The 17687-nt window shown below is 38.3% G+C and overlaps 1 protein-coding gene across 1 annotated transcript in view; it reads right to left on the bottom strand.

Annotated features, from left to right (window-relative positions):
• Nucleotides 1–17687, bottom strand: part of slc8a1b (solute carrier family 8 member 1b) — a 158969-nt gene that overhangs the window by 22291 nt on the left and 118991 nt on the right. The window contains 2 exon segments of the mRNA XM_028468094.1: nucleotides 8708–8807; nucleotides 12702–12847. Coding sequence (XP_028323895.1) covers nucleotides 8708–8807; nucleotides 12702–12847 — 246 coding nt within the window.

Below are 17687 nucleotides of genomic sequence, written 5' to 3'. Positions count from 1 at the left end.
ACTTTTTTCTTTAATTGAAAATATCTATTTTGGATTGAAATGATTTATTTTTCAATGAAACGTTGTTTTGTTAGGCCTAGTGGTTAAGGACGCTGGGCTTGTAATCGGAGGGTTGCCGGTTCAAGCCTCACCGGGGCCGTCACTGTGGGATGTTGAGCAAGTCCCTTAACCCCGAACTGCTCCCCAGGCGCCGCAAAATGGCTGCCGACTGCTCCTCAGGGATGGGTTAAGTGCAGAAGACAAATTCCAATAATGTACTAACATTACATGGCCAATTAAAGGCGAAAGCCCGATTTAATCTTAATCTTAATCTTAATAATAGACACAGATCTACCTCCACAGGAACCAGACTGACCTTTTATTTTTTAGTTTGTGTTCTAATTAAGATCCTTTCTATCATTTGTATGTCATTTTGTGTGTTTTTGGTGTTGTTTGGTTGTTTCTTATGAGTGTTGTATGTTCCTCTGTTATTTCAGTACATTTTTCACAGTGATTGTGTGTATTTTTAATACCAAGTATTTTTCTCACTTAGTGTATGTGTGTGTGATGTATCTGTTGTTATTTGTCTGTTCTTTTCATTATTCAGAACATTTTTCTCTTATTTTGTGAGTTTTTGTGAGTTGCTGGTTACATTTTGTATGATTATCATTTTGAACTAAAAAGTACACGTACCCCCATTTGAGAAACACTGAGTTACAAAAAAAAAGACTCACACGGGGGGAAAAACAGGTCACGCACACGCACATGTCCACCGCAGTCATCTCACTGTACACAAGTGAAAAGTATATTTGCTTTTTAATGAATGTCATGGACCTTGAAGCTTTTATGGTGCATGTGTGTCGCACGCGCCCTAAAGGTTTGGTTGCCATGGTAGCTGAAAGCTTTAGTGAATACAGTCCATCATGCTTTTTCTTTAGATGGCGTCCAAACTAAGGGTTTTTATCTAAAACGCCACTCATAAAGCACAGACTCTGCACTTTAGTCAGGAAGTGAGGATTAGAAAGACGATACAACCGTGGTGTGTTCGGTCAACATCGGAGGCTCCGTTTGAAAGGATTTTAATCTTGATTTTGATCTAAATAGATAGAGAAAAGATTAGATACAACACTACAGGGTAACAGAGGGAGGGACAGAGCAAAGTGACGTAAAACAGACAGAGAGATTAGATCAGATGAAGCCAGTTCATCACTGTATGAATAAAATTCACCACAGCATCAGTTCTAGCAAAGCTACTTAAAGGATGATTAATGGCTACATTAGGTTTCTATTGTCAACAATATGCAAAGTACACATCATACACCCACCAGAGTTTGTAGGTGCGTTAGGGTGATCCACAATATGATGGCACGAGTAAAAGTTGTCCATATTTTGCAATTGACATTTATTTTTTGTACAATGTCAATTAGAAATGTGGCAGAATTTGGTTAAAATTGTATTTTGTCAACCATGCATTGCAAGTATGGGACTCCAGCAGGGATTGACCATCCATCCATCCATCCATCCTGCTCTGGCCTTGTCCATCCATCCATCCATCTTCTACCGCTTATAAGTGGTCAGGTTTGTGGGGGCAGCATCCTTAGCAGCGAGGCCTATACTTCCCTCTCCCCAGGCCATCTGAGAGACATAGTATTGTTTGACGTACCCTGAACACCTCACAAGAGATGCATCCGGGGGGGCACCTTAATCCGATGCCAGAGCCACTTCATCTGGTTCTTCTCAATGCGGAGGAGCAGTGGCTCTACTCCGAGCCCCTCCAGAATGACTGAGCTACTCATTCTCTCTCTAAGAGAGAGCCCCAGCCACCCTACAGAGGAAGCTCTTTTTAGCTGCTTGTACCAGAGGTCTTGTTCTTTCGGTGATGACCCAAAGCTCATGACCATAGGTGAGGGTCAGAACCAAGATTGACCAGTAAATCAAGAGCTTTGCCTTTCAACTCAGATCCTTCCTCACCAGGACGGATTGATGCAGAGTCCACATCACTGCAGACGCTGCACCAATCTGCCTGTTGATCTCCCACTCCATCCTTCTCCGACTCGTGAACAAGACCCCGAGGTATTTGAACTCCTCCACTTGGGATAGGATCTCAACCCAAACATGGAGAAGGCACTCAACCTATTTCCGGTCGAGAACCATGAACTCATATTTGGAGGTGCTGATTCTCATCTTGGCCACTTCACACTGGGCTGTGAACTGATCCAGTAAGAGCTGAAGGTCACAGCCCGATGGAGCCAACAGGGCCACATCATCTGCAAAAAGCAGTGACACAATCCTGAGACCATTAAACCGGACGCCCTCAACGCCCTGGCTGGACCTAGAAATTCTAATCATAACTTTTATGAACAGAATCTGTGGCAAGGGGCAGCCCTGGTAGAAACAGGTTTGACTTATGATGGGTTTGCAGACCAAGCTCTGAGAGCGGTTGTAAAGGGAACAAACGACCCGTATCAGGACAACAGATACCTCATACTTTCAAAGAACCCTCCAACAGAAGTTCCCAGAGGGACAAAGGGTTGAATGCCTTATCCAAGTCCATAAAGCACATGTGGAATGGTTGGGCAAACTCCCTGAACCCTCAGGAACCCTATTGAGAGCTGTGTAGAGCGGGTCCACAGTTCCGCGGCCAAGAGGAAAACCGCATTGTTCCCCATGAATCCTGGCCTTGTATCATTGATAAATCCTTTCATTTTCACATCAGAACTTAATCATGTAAAATTAATCTTTGACCTTTTTCCAATGTGTTGTGATAAATTCTGAAGGGAAGTAACTGAAGTGGATGGTGAGTGAGCAGTATTAACAGAATAATCAACATAATTCATCTTCTTGGTTTAAAACGGCCACTTTGTGTGCATTTTAATTGCAGTCCAGGACAAACACATGACCCAAAGAGACATCTTGATATGAATATTAATTAAAAGGGATAAGAAAAAGTTGTTTAAAGACACTTCATGGCACAATCCTAATTCTTCTCATCAGTTTACACGTCGATGTTGATTTCCTTTGGGTTTAACATTCATCCAACCAGCACTCAAAGTCAAACACTGTGTATTTTTGTAAAGCTACAGTACATGTGTATGTGTGAGTACATCCGTGTGCTCCTTTCGCTCTCTGTGTCTTTACAGTCGTCCCTGAACGTGCACAAACACCAGCCCTGCACTCTGTCAGCCAAGACAAGCTAATCCCAGATAAGAAAGCAAAGACAGGCCTTTTCATTAATAGCGTCAGTTGGCCAAACAAAGGCAAGCTTGACAAGCTGGATAACTTGAGGGCGCACACACACACACACACACACACACACACACACACACGATAAAGCTGTTTGAAGACACCAAAGCGATGGAGCCGAGGCTAAAACAAAGCTCTAAATAAAGCCTGTTTCTATCACAAGAAGCAACAAATCTTCACTTTCTTTCCGACAAGAGTCAAACTCTGCACTCGAGTGTCATCTTTTTACGCTTTGGTTTATTTATTTATTTGTTACGTTCGTAGAAGAACTAGCTTTGTTTTCTTTAACGTGCCCAAAAGAAGAAGAAACAAAGACCCGTGTTAGATGAGAACATTACAGTTAATATAACAGAAGACATTGTAAACATAGATTATATAACAGAAGTCTGTATAATGTAGCAGTAAACATGAATAACTGGCTCACGTCTTCTCATGGAGAAAGAATTTACTTTATCAAACTCAGATGAAAGCAAACTAAGATTTGTTTGACTTTGAATAACTTGAGGGTATCCATCGCCCTTGTTTCCCCGTTACATTCAAAGCTGCATCGTGCATTGCATTGTGGGAGGTGGAGTCCACGTAGACGGATGCGTAGAAGTGTTTTTTCTTTGTTTTCGTCTGTTAATGTGGATGATTTTTAGCAGAATATCTCGAAAAGTTCTCAACGGATTAAAATGAAACTGTGCTCCACAAATAACATATTCTAATTTTAAAGTAATAAAACAATTTGAATATTTAGGGATACAAACAGTGCCAAATATAAAGCAGACTGGTAAAATTAATTATGAAAAAATCAAAGAATAAATAAAAAACTGAATTGACACCAGGGCTGAACGATTTTGGAAAATAATCTAATTGCGATTTTTTTCCTCAATATTGCGATTGCGATTTAATACTTGGTTATTTTTTTCAAGGTCCTCTTGTCATGTGTTTTTTAATGAACACAAGCAATAAATCAATCTGTTTCATAATAAACAATTTCAGATTTATTTAAACTTTAAATCAATATAAAATATACATTTTAAAGCACAGATTACAACAATAAAGCAAAGAAATGTGTGGCTTTACCTCTTCAACATATCTAACTAACCTCACGTTCCATCAAACATGTAAACATGTAGACTGCACGTCTTAAACACTCTCTGAACTTAACAAGACAGGACAAGAAAAAAATACAAAAATAAATAAAACTTGCACCCTTTGCGATTATTTGATGATATTGCGATAATATCGCAAATGCAATTAATCGTTCAGCCCTAATTGACAGGTGGATGAAGTTGCCAATGTGAGCAATGGGAAGAATTAATGTTCTCAAAATGACTGTGCTACTAAAGTTATTGTACTTATTCCAAAATATTCCTTTGCCTCCCACCACTAATTTGTTTAGATGGATAAAAAAAAAAACTCAAAAACTCCGTCTCTCTCTCCTCTACTTGCCATTTGATCGAGGGGGGTTGAAATGCCCCAACTTCTCATGGTATTGTTGGGCTGCACAACTTCACTCGATGACTTTCTATTTTTCAGAAAATGAAATTTGCCGAGCTGGTAGACGATGTGAAAAGGAAGAACGAGCTCCATTTTGGAGATGATCTGAAGATACCGTACCTCTTAACTTTGGCGGAGGTTTGCGTTCTCGTTCTTACTGTGGTTTTTTGTGTTTCTTCTCCAGACAAAAAGGACAGTTTGTTGCCCGATATTCCCCTTGTTATAACATCATTCTGCGAGACAAGCAATTTTGGGCCACATTCAGATTTTTCTATGTCAGCCCCATTTGTTTTGTTGTGACTTTTCAGCGTGTGAAAACACCAGAAATGTGTTTTCACAGTAAGAAATCACAGTAAGAACACAAACACTCAGGGAAGGCAAACCTCTGGCAAGTTTAGATCAGCTCACCTAATTTCATTTAAGTCCATTCTTAACTTTTTGAAATATCGTTGCTCAAAAACTTCCCCTGTATCTACAGAAGCTTCCGGATCATCTCCAAAATGGAACTCGTTCTTGGGTCATTCCATGTCGTTTCAACAAATGGTCCACGCAAAAATCCAAAATTCTTAGTAATTGGGTGAAAACTCTTTGAGATACGGACAATTTAGTGACTGGAGTATGTGTCGATTTTCACGTGTCCTTATTTTCCATTTTCAGCTTCCAATATCTCAGGAACTACATCACAGAGGAAACTGGAAGAAATTTAAAAAAAAATGGACTTTCAGCTCACCAAATTTAATTTAAAACTGTGTTTACAGTGTACATCTTTTTTTTGAGCAAATGATCTGTGAGTTATTGATCTGTGGGGTCTAAACTATGCCTTTATTTGATAAAAAAAAGAACTTTCCCTTGTAGCTTTAAGCGAGTAATGCAGCTGAAATAATGAATAAACAGCTATAAATATCACCTTCTTCTTCTACTCCTCCTGTGTGACATAGAGCGTGGCTCCAAAGAGTGACAATGCTGAATGTCTTGATGAGCCATCTGCTCATGTTGCTAACAGGTGAACACTTTAATATTCCACTGGGACATTTATCAGCAAACCTGCTCAGCTGCAGTTGAGCAAAGAACGGAGAGTAGCAATGTCAGTGTGTTCCTTGTCAACCTCTCCACTGTGCACAATGTTTCACTAAGGGTGAGGATTATGAGCACACAACATTCCAATGGGAGTACTTGTTGTTATTAGTGACATATGGTTCACAGACGGGGTAGTGGAAGTCCATTAGTGTACAGTAGAGTCTGGAAACTGTTACACCGATGCCAAATGATCACAATTCATCAAGGGGAAACTAAACTAAATGACTAAATCTGAAAAAATCATGATGTAAATGCAACTTTTTCCACATAGAGGAGTTGTTAGTTTAAGCACTTTCACTTTATTGTGTGTAAAATCCACAAAAGATCAAATAAATCAGGGGTGTCAAACTCATTTTAGTTCAGGGGACAAATATGGAGCAGTTGATCTTAAGTGAGCCACAGATTACAGACGGGAAAATAAGTAATTTATCATTATTGTGCCCTAGTTTGCACTTCCACGTATAAATATATGATCAAATATGTACGACACTGATAATACCAAAGCAATAAGTGACAGATATTAGTCTTAACTTTCAATTGATTTAATTTTGTGACCCATTTTCAATGTAGTTTTGTGGAATAATTTGAAGAATTATTGCATTGTGGGAGGTGGTCCCACCCCTGGCATGAGATGACCAGAAATTATAAAAAAACTATAGAAATAAATCTATTCAGGAGCCACTAAATCAGTGTTTTTTTAACCTTGGGGTTAGGACCCCATGTGGGGTCGCCTGAAATTTCAGAAAAATTAAAATAGATATTTTAAATGATTATTATTGTTTTTCATTAAAACAACACTATCTTAAACAACTGTTTCGATACTTTCACTTTCTGAAATATAAAGCTAGTTTAACTAAAATGCAGTAAAAACATTTGAGCTCAAACATGATCAAAAACTATTTGTAGAAAAAAAATAAAAAATTGGGGGTGGCCAGAAATTATTGATGGTCACGATCAAAATAAGGTTGGAACCACTGCACTAAATACTGTTTACAAAATGAGATTCTTTAAAATGTGTGTTAGCACTTGTTCATTCCATCATTATGCTCTATAGTTGTCTTTAAATAGTTTTCTAAGCAAAATGTTGTCGTCAGTCAAAGGGGGTACTTGGGTTCAGAAATAAGAGAAAAGGGGTACTTGAGCCAAAAAAGTTTGAGAACTTCTGCTCTAAAGGGCTGGATTTGGCCCCCGGGCCTCGAGTTTAACACGTGTGAAATAGAAGAACTTGATTAGATGAAGGGAACATTTTAATAAGCTGCAGGAATAGGGTTTAGCCTCTAGAGGGCAAGTCGCCCCAGGTAACCACTGGACTGTGAAAATTCTGCAGTGAGTCTGAAAAAAAGAATGCTGTCACTTCCTCTTTTTTTTCCAGTGGTGTGATCGGAGTCGGCCTCGTTCCTGCTCCCTCTCCGTTAAACCAGGAACCCATACTTGACTGTTGCATGAATTCTTTTGATGTCTGCCCTCCTCTTTTCACAGCTTACTCACCCCATATTTTTTGGGTGCATGCATGGTTCAAGCTGCATGCTTGTTCCCTCCCTGTCAGTCTGTGTTTGGCTGATGCTCTTTTTCTCCATCACAGTGAGACAACATTATCATCCTGGATTAAACTCCCCTGTGTAATTAATAAGAAACACGATTATTGTCATGAAGGATATTAACTTAGTGAGGGCTCTATCTAAAATAGAGTGAATGAATATTATGTTAAGGTTTCATTTATTCAGACAACTGTTTTTCAGGAAGCATACTACAATCTCCTGACATGTTTCAACTGTTAACTGCCAGTCTTCTTCAGAGGGGTCTGCTGATCGCTTTGATTTTTCCTTGAATTTCGCGTAATAATTCCAGCATGTCCTTTGTGTCTTCTTTTTGAAGGTTTTTAAGGTTTTACAACTGTTTTTCATTAAATTTACTTTGATCAAGATCCAAATAAATTTCTAAAGTAATTCTAGATCAAAGTACATTTCCAAATTAAATGTAGATCAAAGTAAATTTCATGAAAAATAGTCAAACTGTTTTTTGAGGATATTTACTTTGATCGACTGACACAATTCAACTGTCAACTGCCAGTCTTCTTCAGAGGAGTCTGTTGATCGCTTTGATGTTTGCTTGACTTCCGCGTAATAATTTCAGCAAGTTGTTTTTGTCTTCTTTTTGAATATGTTACGCTTTTTCAACAGTTTTCTCGTAAATGTACTTTGATCTATATAAAAGTAAATTTCCAAAGTAAATGGAGATGAATGAAACCTTAACATATTAAAAAAGAAGACAAAAAAAAATTGATGGAATTATTACGCTGAAGTCAAGGAAACATCAAAACAAAGAAGACTGACAGTCAAAACATGTCAGTAGATCAAAGTAAACTTCCAACTAAAAGGTTTTCTGAATAAATGAAACCTTGACATATTATTCAAAAAGAAGACAAAAAGAACTGGCTGGAATCATAAAGAATTGTCCCTGAATGTGGATGTGCTGTATGCACCATCTACCAAACTGTTCAAAGTTAACGCAGTGTGTGTTGACTGAGATTAAACCATATTTTTAAAGCTTGGTTTTCTAAAAGAAATATAAAAAAATCCCTGGAGGGTGAGATGATTTTTTTTTACTGTTTGCCATTTGATCTGCTCCAAAAGCAGCAGCTGATGCTCACTAAAGCCACTCAGTAGAAAATGATCATTGTCAGTCAAACACATTGAAAATGCACTCACATGGATATTTTACATAGAGAGAAAGACGCAATAAGCATAAAATACCTATAGTTTTGTAAAACGATGCCGAGCCAAACAGAGGACGTCGTTAAACTCATCAGACTGTAAAACTGCAGCTGTCCGTGTTCAGGAGACTTGATGAACCAAACACACTGCCCTACAAACGCATCTGCTTCATGAAATCACCTCGAAGTTTGAAAATGGGCTTTTTTTACCTGCACTGACGGTGATGGCCTCGATGAACTGGTCTCTCCAGCTGTTGGTTCCAACCAGCAGAGCCAGGTTGGTCTTCTTTATCAGCTTGTCCACAGTGTTCTAACAAACGGATCAATTCATTAGGACTTTGACATTTCTGCAAAATATCACTTGTTAAAATGAAATAATTGAATCACAAAAATCAATCCGACAAAACTAGTAAACAAGAAGATGCGAAAGTGCCTTTTGATCCCTGCGGCTTTATCCAATTTCCAAAAAGCAAGCGAGCAAAATTCGTAAACAGTGTCATCTTAATTTATATTAAACGACTGTTTCCTTGATTGGATTGGATTCCTGTCAAGAGGATGTAAAGTTTTTCTCTACCTTCTTCCCGGATCTTTTAATTGAACAGCACCAAGGACAGATGATAAGAGTGGTATAAATTCAGTGTGGTTTATTCTAGTGACAGTCACAATTACAAGTATACCAGTTTTAGCAGACTGAGCCCACGGGCAGGTGGACGGAGGAAGAAGTCTGTGTCTCTCTATGGGTCGTGTTGTAAATGTCATGCTAACGTACTACTCATACTAAGTCTGACATCAAAATTAGTATGTAGTGCGTTCACATTAGATAGTATGGATAAATGGTATGCACGGTGGGCACACTAGTCATACTCAATCGATGCATAGCGAGTGGAATGTAAAATGTTCCTGGGATAAAAATCAAACCTCCCCCTTTCAAAACAAAAGCATTGATTCTTGTCTTCAATTCGTTTTTAAATCTTTTGTAAATAGGGCTCTTGTTTTGAAAGTTTTGTCAGTTGCACAATGGAGGGTCTCCAAAAATCTCAGAAATGTCGGAATTAAATGTGTATAAGTGAGTTTTTATGGATCAAATGAGCACATATTGATATTCTACTTGGTCACTTTCTCACTTCAAATGTTTTCAGAACTTTCAATGGTGGAGAATCAACAGATATTTAGCCTCAGTGTGATTCAGGTTTTAGTCGTTGTAGGTTCCAAATGCATCTTGGGAAACTTGGAAGTATACTTTAGTGGGAACGCTCATCATCCTAATCATACTTATTGGATCTAGTAGACAGTATATACTCATTGAGTATGTAGTACGCTAGTATGCATTTTCAACACAGCCTGTGTGTCTCTCTGTTCTCTGCGCTACTCCACTCGCTGACCTTGAGTCAGTTTACAGAAATAAAATAAATCTTTCAAGGAGGTGGATAATTTTAGCATTTACTGTATGCACATCATTGGCCCTCATTTATCAACCGTACGTACGTTCAGATCTGAGTGTACAACGCGTGTTTGACCAAGTTCGCGTAAGCTTTGGTTTTTCTTTTTCAATTATGACGTGACGGTACGCTACGATCAAATCTTCCGTTAGATTTGTGGTTCAGCAACAAAATAGAAGACTGAGACTGAAAATAATCATTGCACTAACCTCAGCTGTCATTTAAGCATAAGCAGACACACATTCAGAACAGATCAAAACAGATTGAACAAAATAAAATGTATTTCCTAAAAGCCCACGTCATTATTGATAGAATTTTTGCTTTTCCTTCACAGAATACTGTAAAACCCTGCTGGAACGCAGCGCTGCTATGCTACGTCTTGGATAATGAGGTCCTATTTCCTCCATACGGCACATCACTGGGGGCCGTACGGAGAAAATAGGACCTCATTCATGCTTTTAAAATATAAAGTGTACCTTAAACTTTTACAAATGCGCTTCAGTTTTTAATCAGTAATGTGATGATTGGGATACATTGGCTAAAGGCCTAAAAACACAGACAATAGACAAAATGTAGTCATTTTGAAATAGAATTTTGTTCTTTTAATGTGTTATTTATTGCCAAAATTGTGCAGATAACAGAGGTTGATGTGAACAACATATCTCTGTCTCTCCTGGATCTCTGCTGTGAGGTTTGTTTGCAGCGCACACAGGGGGGCAGACGTCACCTGACCAGTAGCTGATCCTCTACCACAGAGCGTTTTAAATGTTCTACTTTAAGTCTAGTTTTCACACAGACAAAAAGCAAATCTTTCTTTTTGCTCCACCTCAGATGTGACGATGCCGATTTTCATCTTGGAAAAAGGTTTCTTTCCCTATTTGACCTCAGTGGGTGAGGCCTCCCAAACAGGAAGGAGTAACATGTTAATGAAGAATCGGACTTATCAATATTTGATCATTTGTACTCAAATTTGCGCCCGTTTTCACAAACGGTTGATAAATGAGGGCCATGATAATTATCTACACATTTATATTGTTTGCCTTTATAATCAAACAAAAATATGTATAGAAATTAGTTTGGCGTGCACACACACACACACACACTACAGTAATGAATGAAACAGTGCAGGGTGCTCTCTCCACTTCAGAGGAAAACTGAGACGCTAATTGCACTGAATGAATCTTATGGATGTATATGGCTCCACAATCTCTGCACACGCACACACGCACGCACGCACACACAGCAGTTGTACGTCAAGTGTTTATTTAGCCACATTTAATGAGGTTTACGAGATTAAGTCTCATTCTCTGATACGCTGTTATTTTTACTCCTGTTGCTCTGTTCTTCGTTTTCTTCCAGCTTTGCATCGATTTAAATTTGTTCCTACAAATCCTCCACGATTTCTGCGTGTACCAGGTTAGACTTTGTTTCTATTATTACATTTTTCAAGACCGATAATTGTGTTTCTCAGTGTTTAAACATTCATATCATATTAAACAGGATTAATCCCTGCACACATTGATCAAGCTCTCACCCAGGCTGACATTGTGACTCTGGCACTAATATCCACGCAATCAATCAACTACTTTTGTAATGAATCTTTATTTTATATTCCCAAAGTATCTCACTTCATTTTGTGCTAATGCTCAACTCAATTTATTTATTTTTTTTAAGCACAAAGTCCTTTACAAAGCAGCGTTCTGTCAAGTGGCGAGCTATTATTGGCTGTCTGGGTAGAGTGAGCGCGTAGGAGGAGCAGCGGCAGAAAAGAACATGCATTAGTGTAAATACACACAGTAATGCAACATGGACGGTAATTACATCTACACTTGTCTTAAGAATGTGCGTGGGCATCAGGGAGCGGCGAGGACGCAGTGCTCACACGAACACACAATGTTTCCTGGATGGATTAGACGTGTGTGTGTGTGTGTGTGTGTGTTTGTTTGAGTTTATGGCAATAATGGATGGAAAAAGAAGTGAGGTCAGTGTATGGGTGTGCATCATTGTATTTTAATGTTCTTAATATGAGACACAGTGAGCATAACAAAAAAACAAACAAAGGACAGACTCTGATTTTCAAATTTCTCTCACGTTCAATTGAGTCACTGACTCTTTTATTCACACCTGAGGCTATACTTAGGATCATAAAACCTTCTGTTATGGTTTCAAAGACACTCTTGGATTGCAAATAAATATCTAGAGTTTGCATGGATAGTTTAACTCCTAATTCTGCACAACAACAACAATCTTTTTTAAGATGATAACGAAGTATAACTAATTTCATGAAAGGGAAAACATCTCCAAAGATCAGCCATTTTCAACGAAGGTAGGAGTCACATTTGTTTACATTACAACGTTGAAACAATCTACTTATTTCACAGGACTATTACTAAAGGTAGGATGAAATATTGTGCAACAAGATATTGCAATATGAAAATGCCACAAGATGTATCGTCAAGGGTACGAATGGTGGTCAGAACCTCTGCCTTTGACTACATTAAATTATTGAAACACAATTGGGCCAAATAAACATAAAATGACTAATTTTTGTACAATAAGAGATTCACTTATAAATCAGGACGATTCCAACATTTTATTTGCCATTTCGCTCTTTGGAACCAACTCAAAAACATTCCCACCTGTGCAGATACAGGAAATTAACTAGTTTAGTGCTTTTGCTTGGTAACAACATATTTGAATTAATCATTTTTTGGGTCTTTTTAGACTATCTTTAATATAGTAAATGACCTGGGACTAAAACAAACCTTGAACTCGTATGATTCCTCAATGATGACCTCCAGTTTGACGTGATCTCCAAGCATGGGACGCCCCATTTCAGCTATGCGCCTTTCTTCTTCATCCTTCTTCGTCAGCGGCTCTTCTTCGTCTTCTTCTTCCTTCTGCTGATTGTCTGAGAATATCAATGAGAATCAGTCAGGACTGCAATTACCAGTAGTTTCCAGTCACAGATTCATTTACAGTGATTAGAACACAGGTGGTTAAACAAAGACATGAACATGTGGAGACAGGGTCATCTATAAGGGGAATAAAGGGGAGAGATTTTTGGGGTCCATCCATAAAGTCGCAAAAATGATGGTCCATTGTTCTATGAATCTGTGATAAACACATTTATTTATTCGTCTGAATAATATCCACTGTTATTCAGGAAGTTTAGTATTTGGGGCATAGTATATAGTCATCTTAAAGATGTAAATCCTTGTTTTAATCAGAAATAAAATGGGTTAAAAGTGACCAAAAAAGGTGGTGAAATTGAATTTTAAAAACCGCAAAAATTGGTCAAAAGTTGCAAATTAGAGTGGTCAAAAAGCAATCAAAGTGTCAATATTGGAACAAATCGTTTAAACTGGCAAATATTGGGCATGACAAATCGTGAATGTAGTTAAATTGGCTAAAAAGAAGCATGAAATATGGGGAAAAGAGGTTAAAGGTGACAATAATGGATCAACATATGCAACATTAGGTGGGAAAAGTGGTGGAAAGGATTTAAAAGTGTCAAAAATGCCAAGAAAGTGGAAAAAATGTGCAATAGAGGCATTAGATTTTGATGGAGAAGTGGTAGAAATGGGAGTAATGTAGGAATAATGCATTAAAAGGAGCACAAATATGGCATAAAAGTGATCAATTTATGTTTAAATATTGCAAGTTTGGTATAGGTGCAGAAAAATTGTAAAAATAAACAAAAATGAGATAAAATTATTCTTTAACACCCTCCCAGTGCCTCGCAAACCCAAATGGGATCCCGACCTTAAGATTGAGAACCTCTGCTTTATTTTAACATTTATTTGCACTTGTACCAAGTAAACATATAACAATTGCATTTTCTTTCTAACTGTATGAAGGGTACCACATTTACGTTGAATAGATATTTCAGTTTTAAAAATAAAAGCCTGAATTTAAAGCAGATTTTTACAGCCACAGAAACCTAAATGAGGTCTATTGTTACCATCAGAGCCTTTCATCACCAATAGAAACTGAACCCGTGCTAAGGTCAAAGTACAGCTTCTCTAATGACGCTCTGCTAACTCTACACTGAGAGTAAACACACACACTTCTGTCTGACAGTGAGACACTGATTTTCATTTCTTTGTTAAAAAAAAAAAAAAAAGCTGTCACTTTTTCAACCGAAATGAACAAATGGGATTCATTATTTCCAAGTGCAGCCTTAACCTCAGTGATAAATTAATAACAAGACATGACTGTGGTTTCAACTTATTTAATTAGGTTTACACTCTTCGGTAGTTTTAGTAGCATCGCTAAATGAAAACCACAGTCTTCGTTTGTCTTCTCATTATCTGTGAAGCTCCGACTCGGGCTTAGCAGGCGCCCTCTATTCTCCTCGCTCTGTCTTTATGGTCTGTGTCAGTAATTGAGATTCACTGTTGAGCTTGAACTCGCTGTTTTCAAAGTGTGAGGGGGCAGGGAGAGAAGAGATGATCAAATTTTCCATGGGGAAATGGTTAACCATGCAATTGCTTTTTTTTTTATAGCGCGGCGCGCTATAGATCCAAAGCAGCCCATTGGTCATTTGCTCTCTGCCAGCTGAGTTACAACGTGGAGCACGTTTACACTAACAACCATGCAGATTTTCCTCCACAAGTGCATGTGCTCAAACTACAATCACCGCATTTGCAAGAGAGACTTGCTTTATGGTTGAAATATGGTGTAATAACTGAGGGTAAAGCAACCTAGAGCATTGTGCACTCACTGGTCTTGATTTTTTATTAACTCATCAAAAAAAACTAACAAACTATGCAACTGGAAAAATGTAACGTAATGCTAGGTTTGTGCATCTTCATAGTCCCTTTGTGCGTTTTTGTTGTCATTATGTGCATTTTTGTTTTCATTTTGTGCATTTTTCTTTTGTTTTGTGCATTTTTGTAGTCCCATTGTGTGTTTTCATGTGTCCAGCTTTAGAACAATCTGTTGATTCATTATACAGTATAGACCAGTGGTTCTTGGCTCAATTACCCCCTTTTGTTCAAATACAACATTTGCCTCAGAATACTATGGAAAAAAACAAAAATTGAGCATAACGATGAAATAAACATTTTACATTTAAAATAATCCAATTTTTGTAAATAAGTGGAAAGAAACTGTATTTAGTGCCTCATGAATAGATTTCTATATATATATATATATATATATTTTAATAATTTCCTGTCATCTCCATCTGACCCTTGTAATTTCAGTTCATGTTCTAATCAAGATCATTTCCATCATTATTACAATAATTATCATTTTAACTAAAAATAAACATTGTAAAACCCTATATTTTTCATTATATCTTTCATTCATTAATTTTACACTCTCTCTTTCTCAAGTACCCCCTGTAGTGCCATTGCATACCCCCATTTGAGAAACACTGGTACAGTATAGTACATATTTGTGAAATAACGAATAGGTCTGAAAATGGATGGATGGATACAAACCCTCATGTGGGATGAAAGACCCATGTAAGATAAGCTACTGTATGTGTTGATAGAGGTTCATTGTTACAGGATTAATCTCGGTTTTCTGTCACATCTGTCGTCTCTGATGTGTATCATTCAAATGCGTTTCCTTCCTGCTGCTCAAAAGTTTGTTTTGATCTGCTCTTCGTATATTGACATTTTCGGAAACGTTTCACGCATTGGATTGTGGAATGTGGAGTCCCGTAGACGGATGCATAATAGTGTTGTTACTTCATTCTTAATGTGATTGCTTGCGTTTGCCCCCAAACACCACAAAAAAAACACAAAACTTTCCAATACTTTTGGTGTTTTCATGGACTGAAATTTGCGGCAAAATAATGACGATGATATAAAATGTCAAAAAGAAGAACTAGTTTTTGAGCAAGGATATTTAAAAATTTAATTTAGTGAGTTGATCTAAGCGAGGCAGAGGTTTGCGCTCTCTTCTGAGCGCTCTTTTTCTAACTTTGACATTTCTGGTGTTTTCACGGACTGAAAGTTGTGGCAAAATAATGACGGATGTTCATTTTGGGGTTTGCAATACCGGGAACAAACTAAAACAACAATGATGTCAAGCCAATCACTTTCCTACTTGTCTGGAGAAAAAACACAAGAAATCACAGCAAAGGTGCGTTCACACCGAACGCGACATCAGTGACGATAGTTGCTTAAACCGCCAGTGATGAGTCACTTGATAATAGTTGCACTTTTTGCTCACTTCTGTGCTTTATCTATTCCAGTGACATGACGACCGACGAAGTGATGTACAGTAGGTACAAACTCATTGCAGATTGGATGTCGCGACACAGCATCACTAGAAATTGCTTGAAAAGTCCAGCGACTCAGATCGCGTGATTGGGTTCTTGGAATTGCACGAGTCGCATCGCTTGAAGGTGGTTGCTTGACATTGCATCTTTCATATTGAATTTGAATGTAATCTAGTCGCTAGAGTCGCTGAAGTCGTGTTCGGTGTGAACGCAACTTAAGAATGACGTAAAAAAACTTCTATACGTCTACGGGACTCAACATTCCACAATGCAATGCAGGAAACTTTTCTGAAAATCTTTAATAGGAGAATACTTACAGTAAAAATAACAAATAACAAATTCAACTGTTCTTCGAGCAAATGATCTTTGATTTATTGATCTGAAAGTTTATCTCGACTTCAACAGATAGTTGGCCATGATTGATGCCATCACAACTGACTGCTGTTAATAAGAAAGCAGTGTTAGGATCAGACCTGTGACCTGATAGGAAGGAACATTTTGACTCAAAGTTCTTCATAAAAACTGACTGAAGCAACGTAGACCATCTGGTAAACATTGTCCTACACTAATCCCACTGATAAAGACAACAACACAGTGCAGTGCCAATGCCACTTGCTGCCAATCTAAAGAACTTTTACCGCCCTCCTTTCCAAACAACCCTCTGAGACGCTGATGAAAGACAAAGAGCGAAATGTAGAGGCGAAGCATCTTTGAAAGCTGTCAACATGAAATAGACAGAAGGAGGAGCAGAGGGTGGAGAAGTCTGCACCGTGTCAAAGTGAGGATGGAGAATAGGAAGAAGACGTGAGGGAACACTTTGTCTCACAGAAATATGCAGCACAGCAGACCATGGTTGAGTGAAAAAATGATGAAGAAGAGGAGGAGGGTCCACACTGTTACACTTAAATGACTCTGGCTAATGAAGGCCAAACGGGAACCGGACAAGACAAGGCCAACGTAATAGTTTGTTCCAAGGGCAAGAGAAGCAATGAGAGGAAAGAAAGGGAAAAGAAAGGGACACTTAGAAAGACTGAAGAGAGATGAACAAATAGAGAAGGAAGATAAGATGAGTAAATGGAGGACAAATAGGAACTGGACAAAACAAGGCCAACAAAGTGCTTGTTCAAACGGCAATGACAGGAAAAGAAAAACTAAAGAGAGACGGATGAATGTGGAAAGGAGGAAGGGAAGAAGAGAAGGAAGATAAGACGAGTAAATGGAGGCAGAACATTACTACTAGTGCAAATCGAATCGTTACACTACATGTAACGATTCGATAACGATTAATAAATGTTCGATTGTTTTTCATAATAACTGACACAATAAATGACAGGAACACGACCGCTGGAACGCCCAGACACCTGAAGGAACGGACTAGGTGAAGACGGCAATGGCAGCAGCTAAGGCTGTGTCCCAATACCCGCACTACGCCTTACGGACGTCCACAAACGACGCACTTGGTTTCGTGTGTAAAGTGTGTAAAGGTACAAGTGCTGAACGGGTAAAATTGGGA

Source organism: Gouania willdenowi, chromosome 15, assembly GCF_900634775.1.
Source record: "Gouania willdenowi chromosome 15, fGouWil2.1, whole genome shotgun sequence".
Lineage (NCBI taxonomy): Eukaryota > Metazoa > Chordata > Actinopteri > Blenniiformes > Gobiesocidae > Gouania > Gouania willdenowi.
This window is presented reverse-complemented; position numbering and strand designations above follow the sequence as displayed.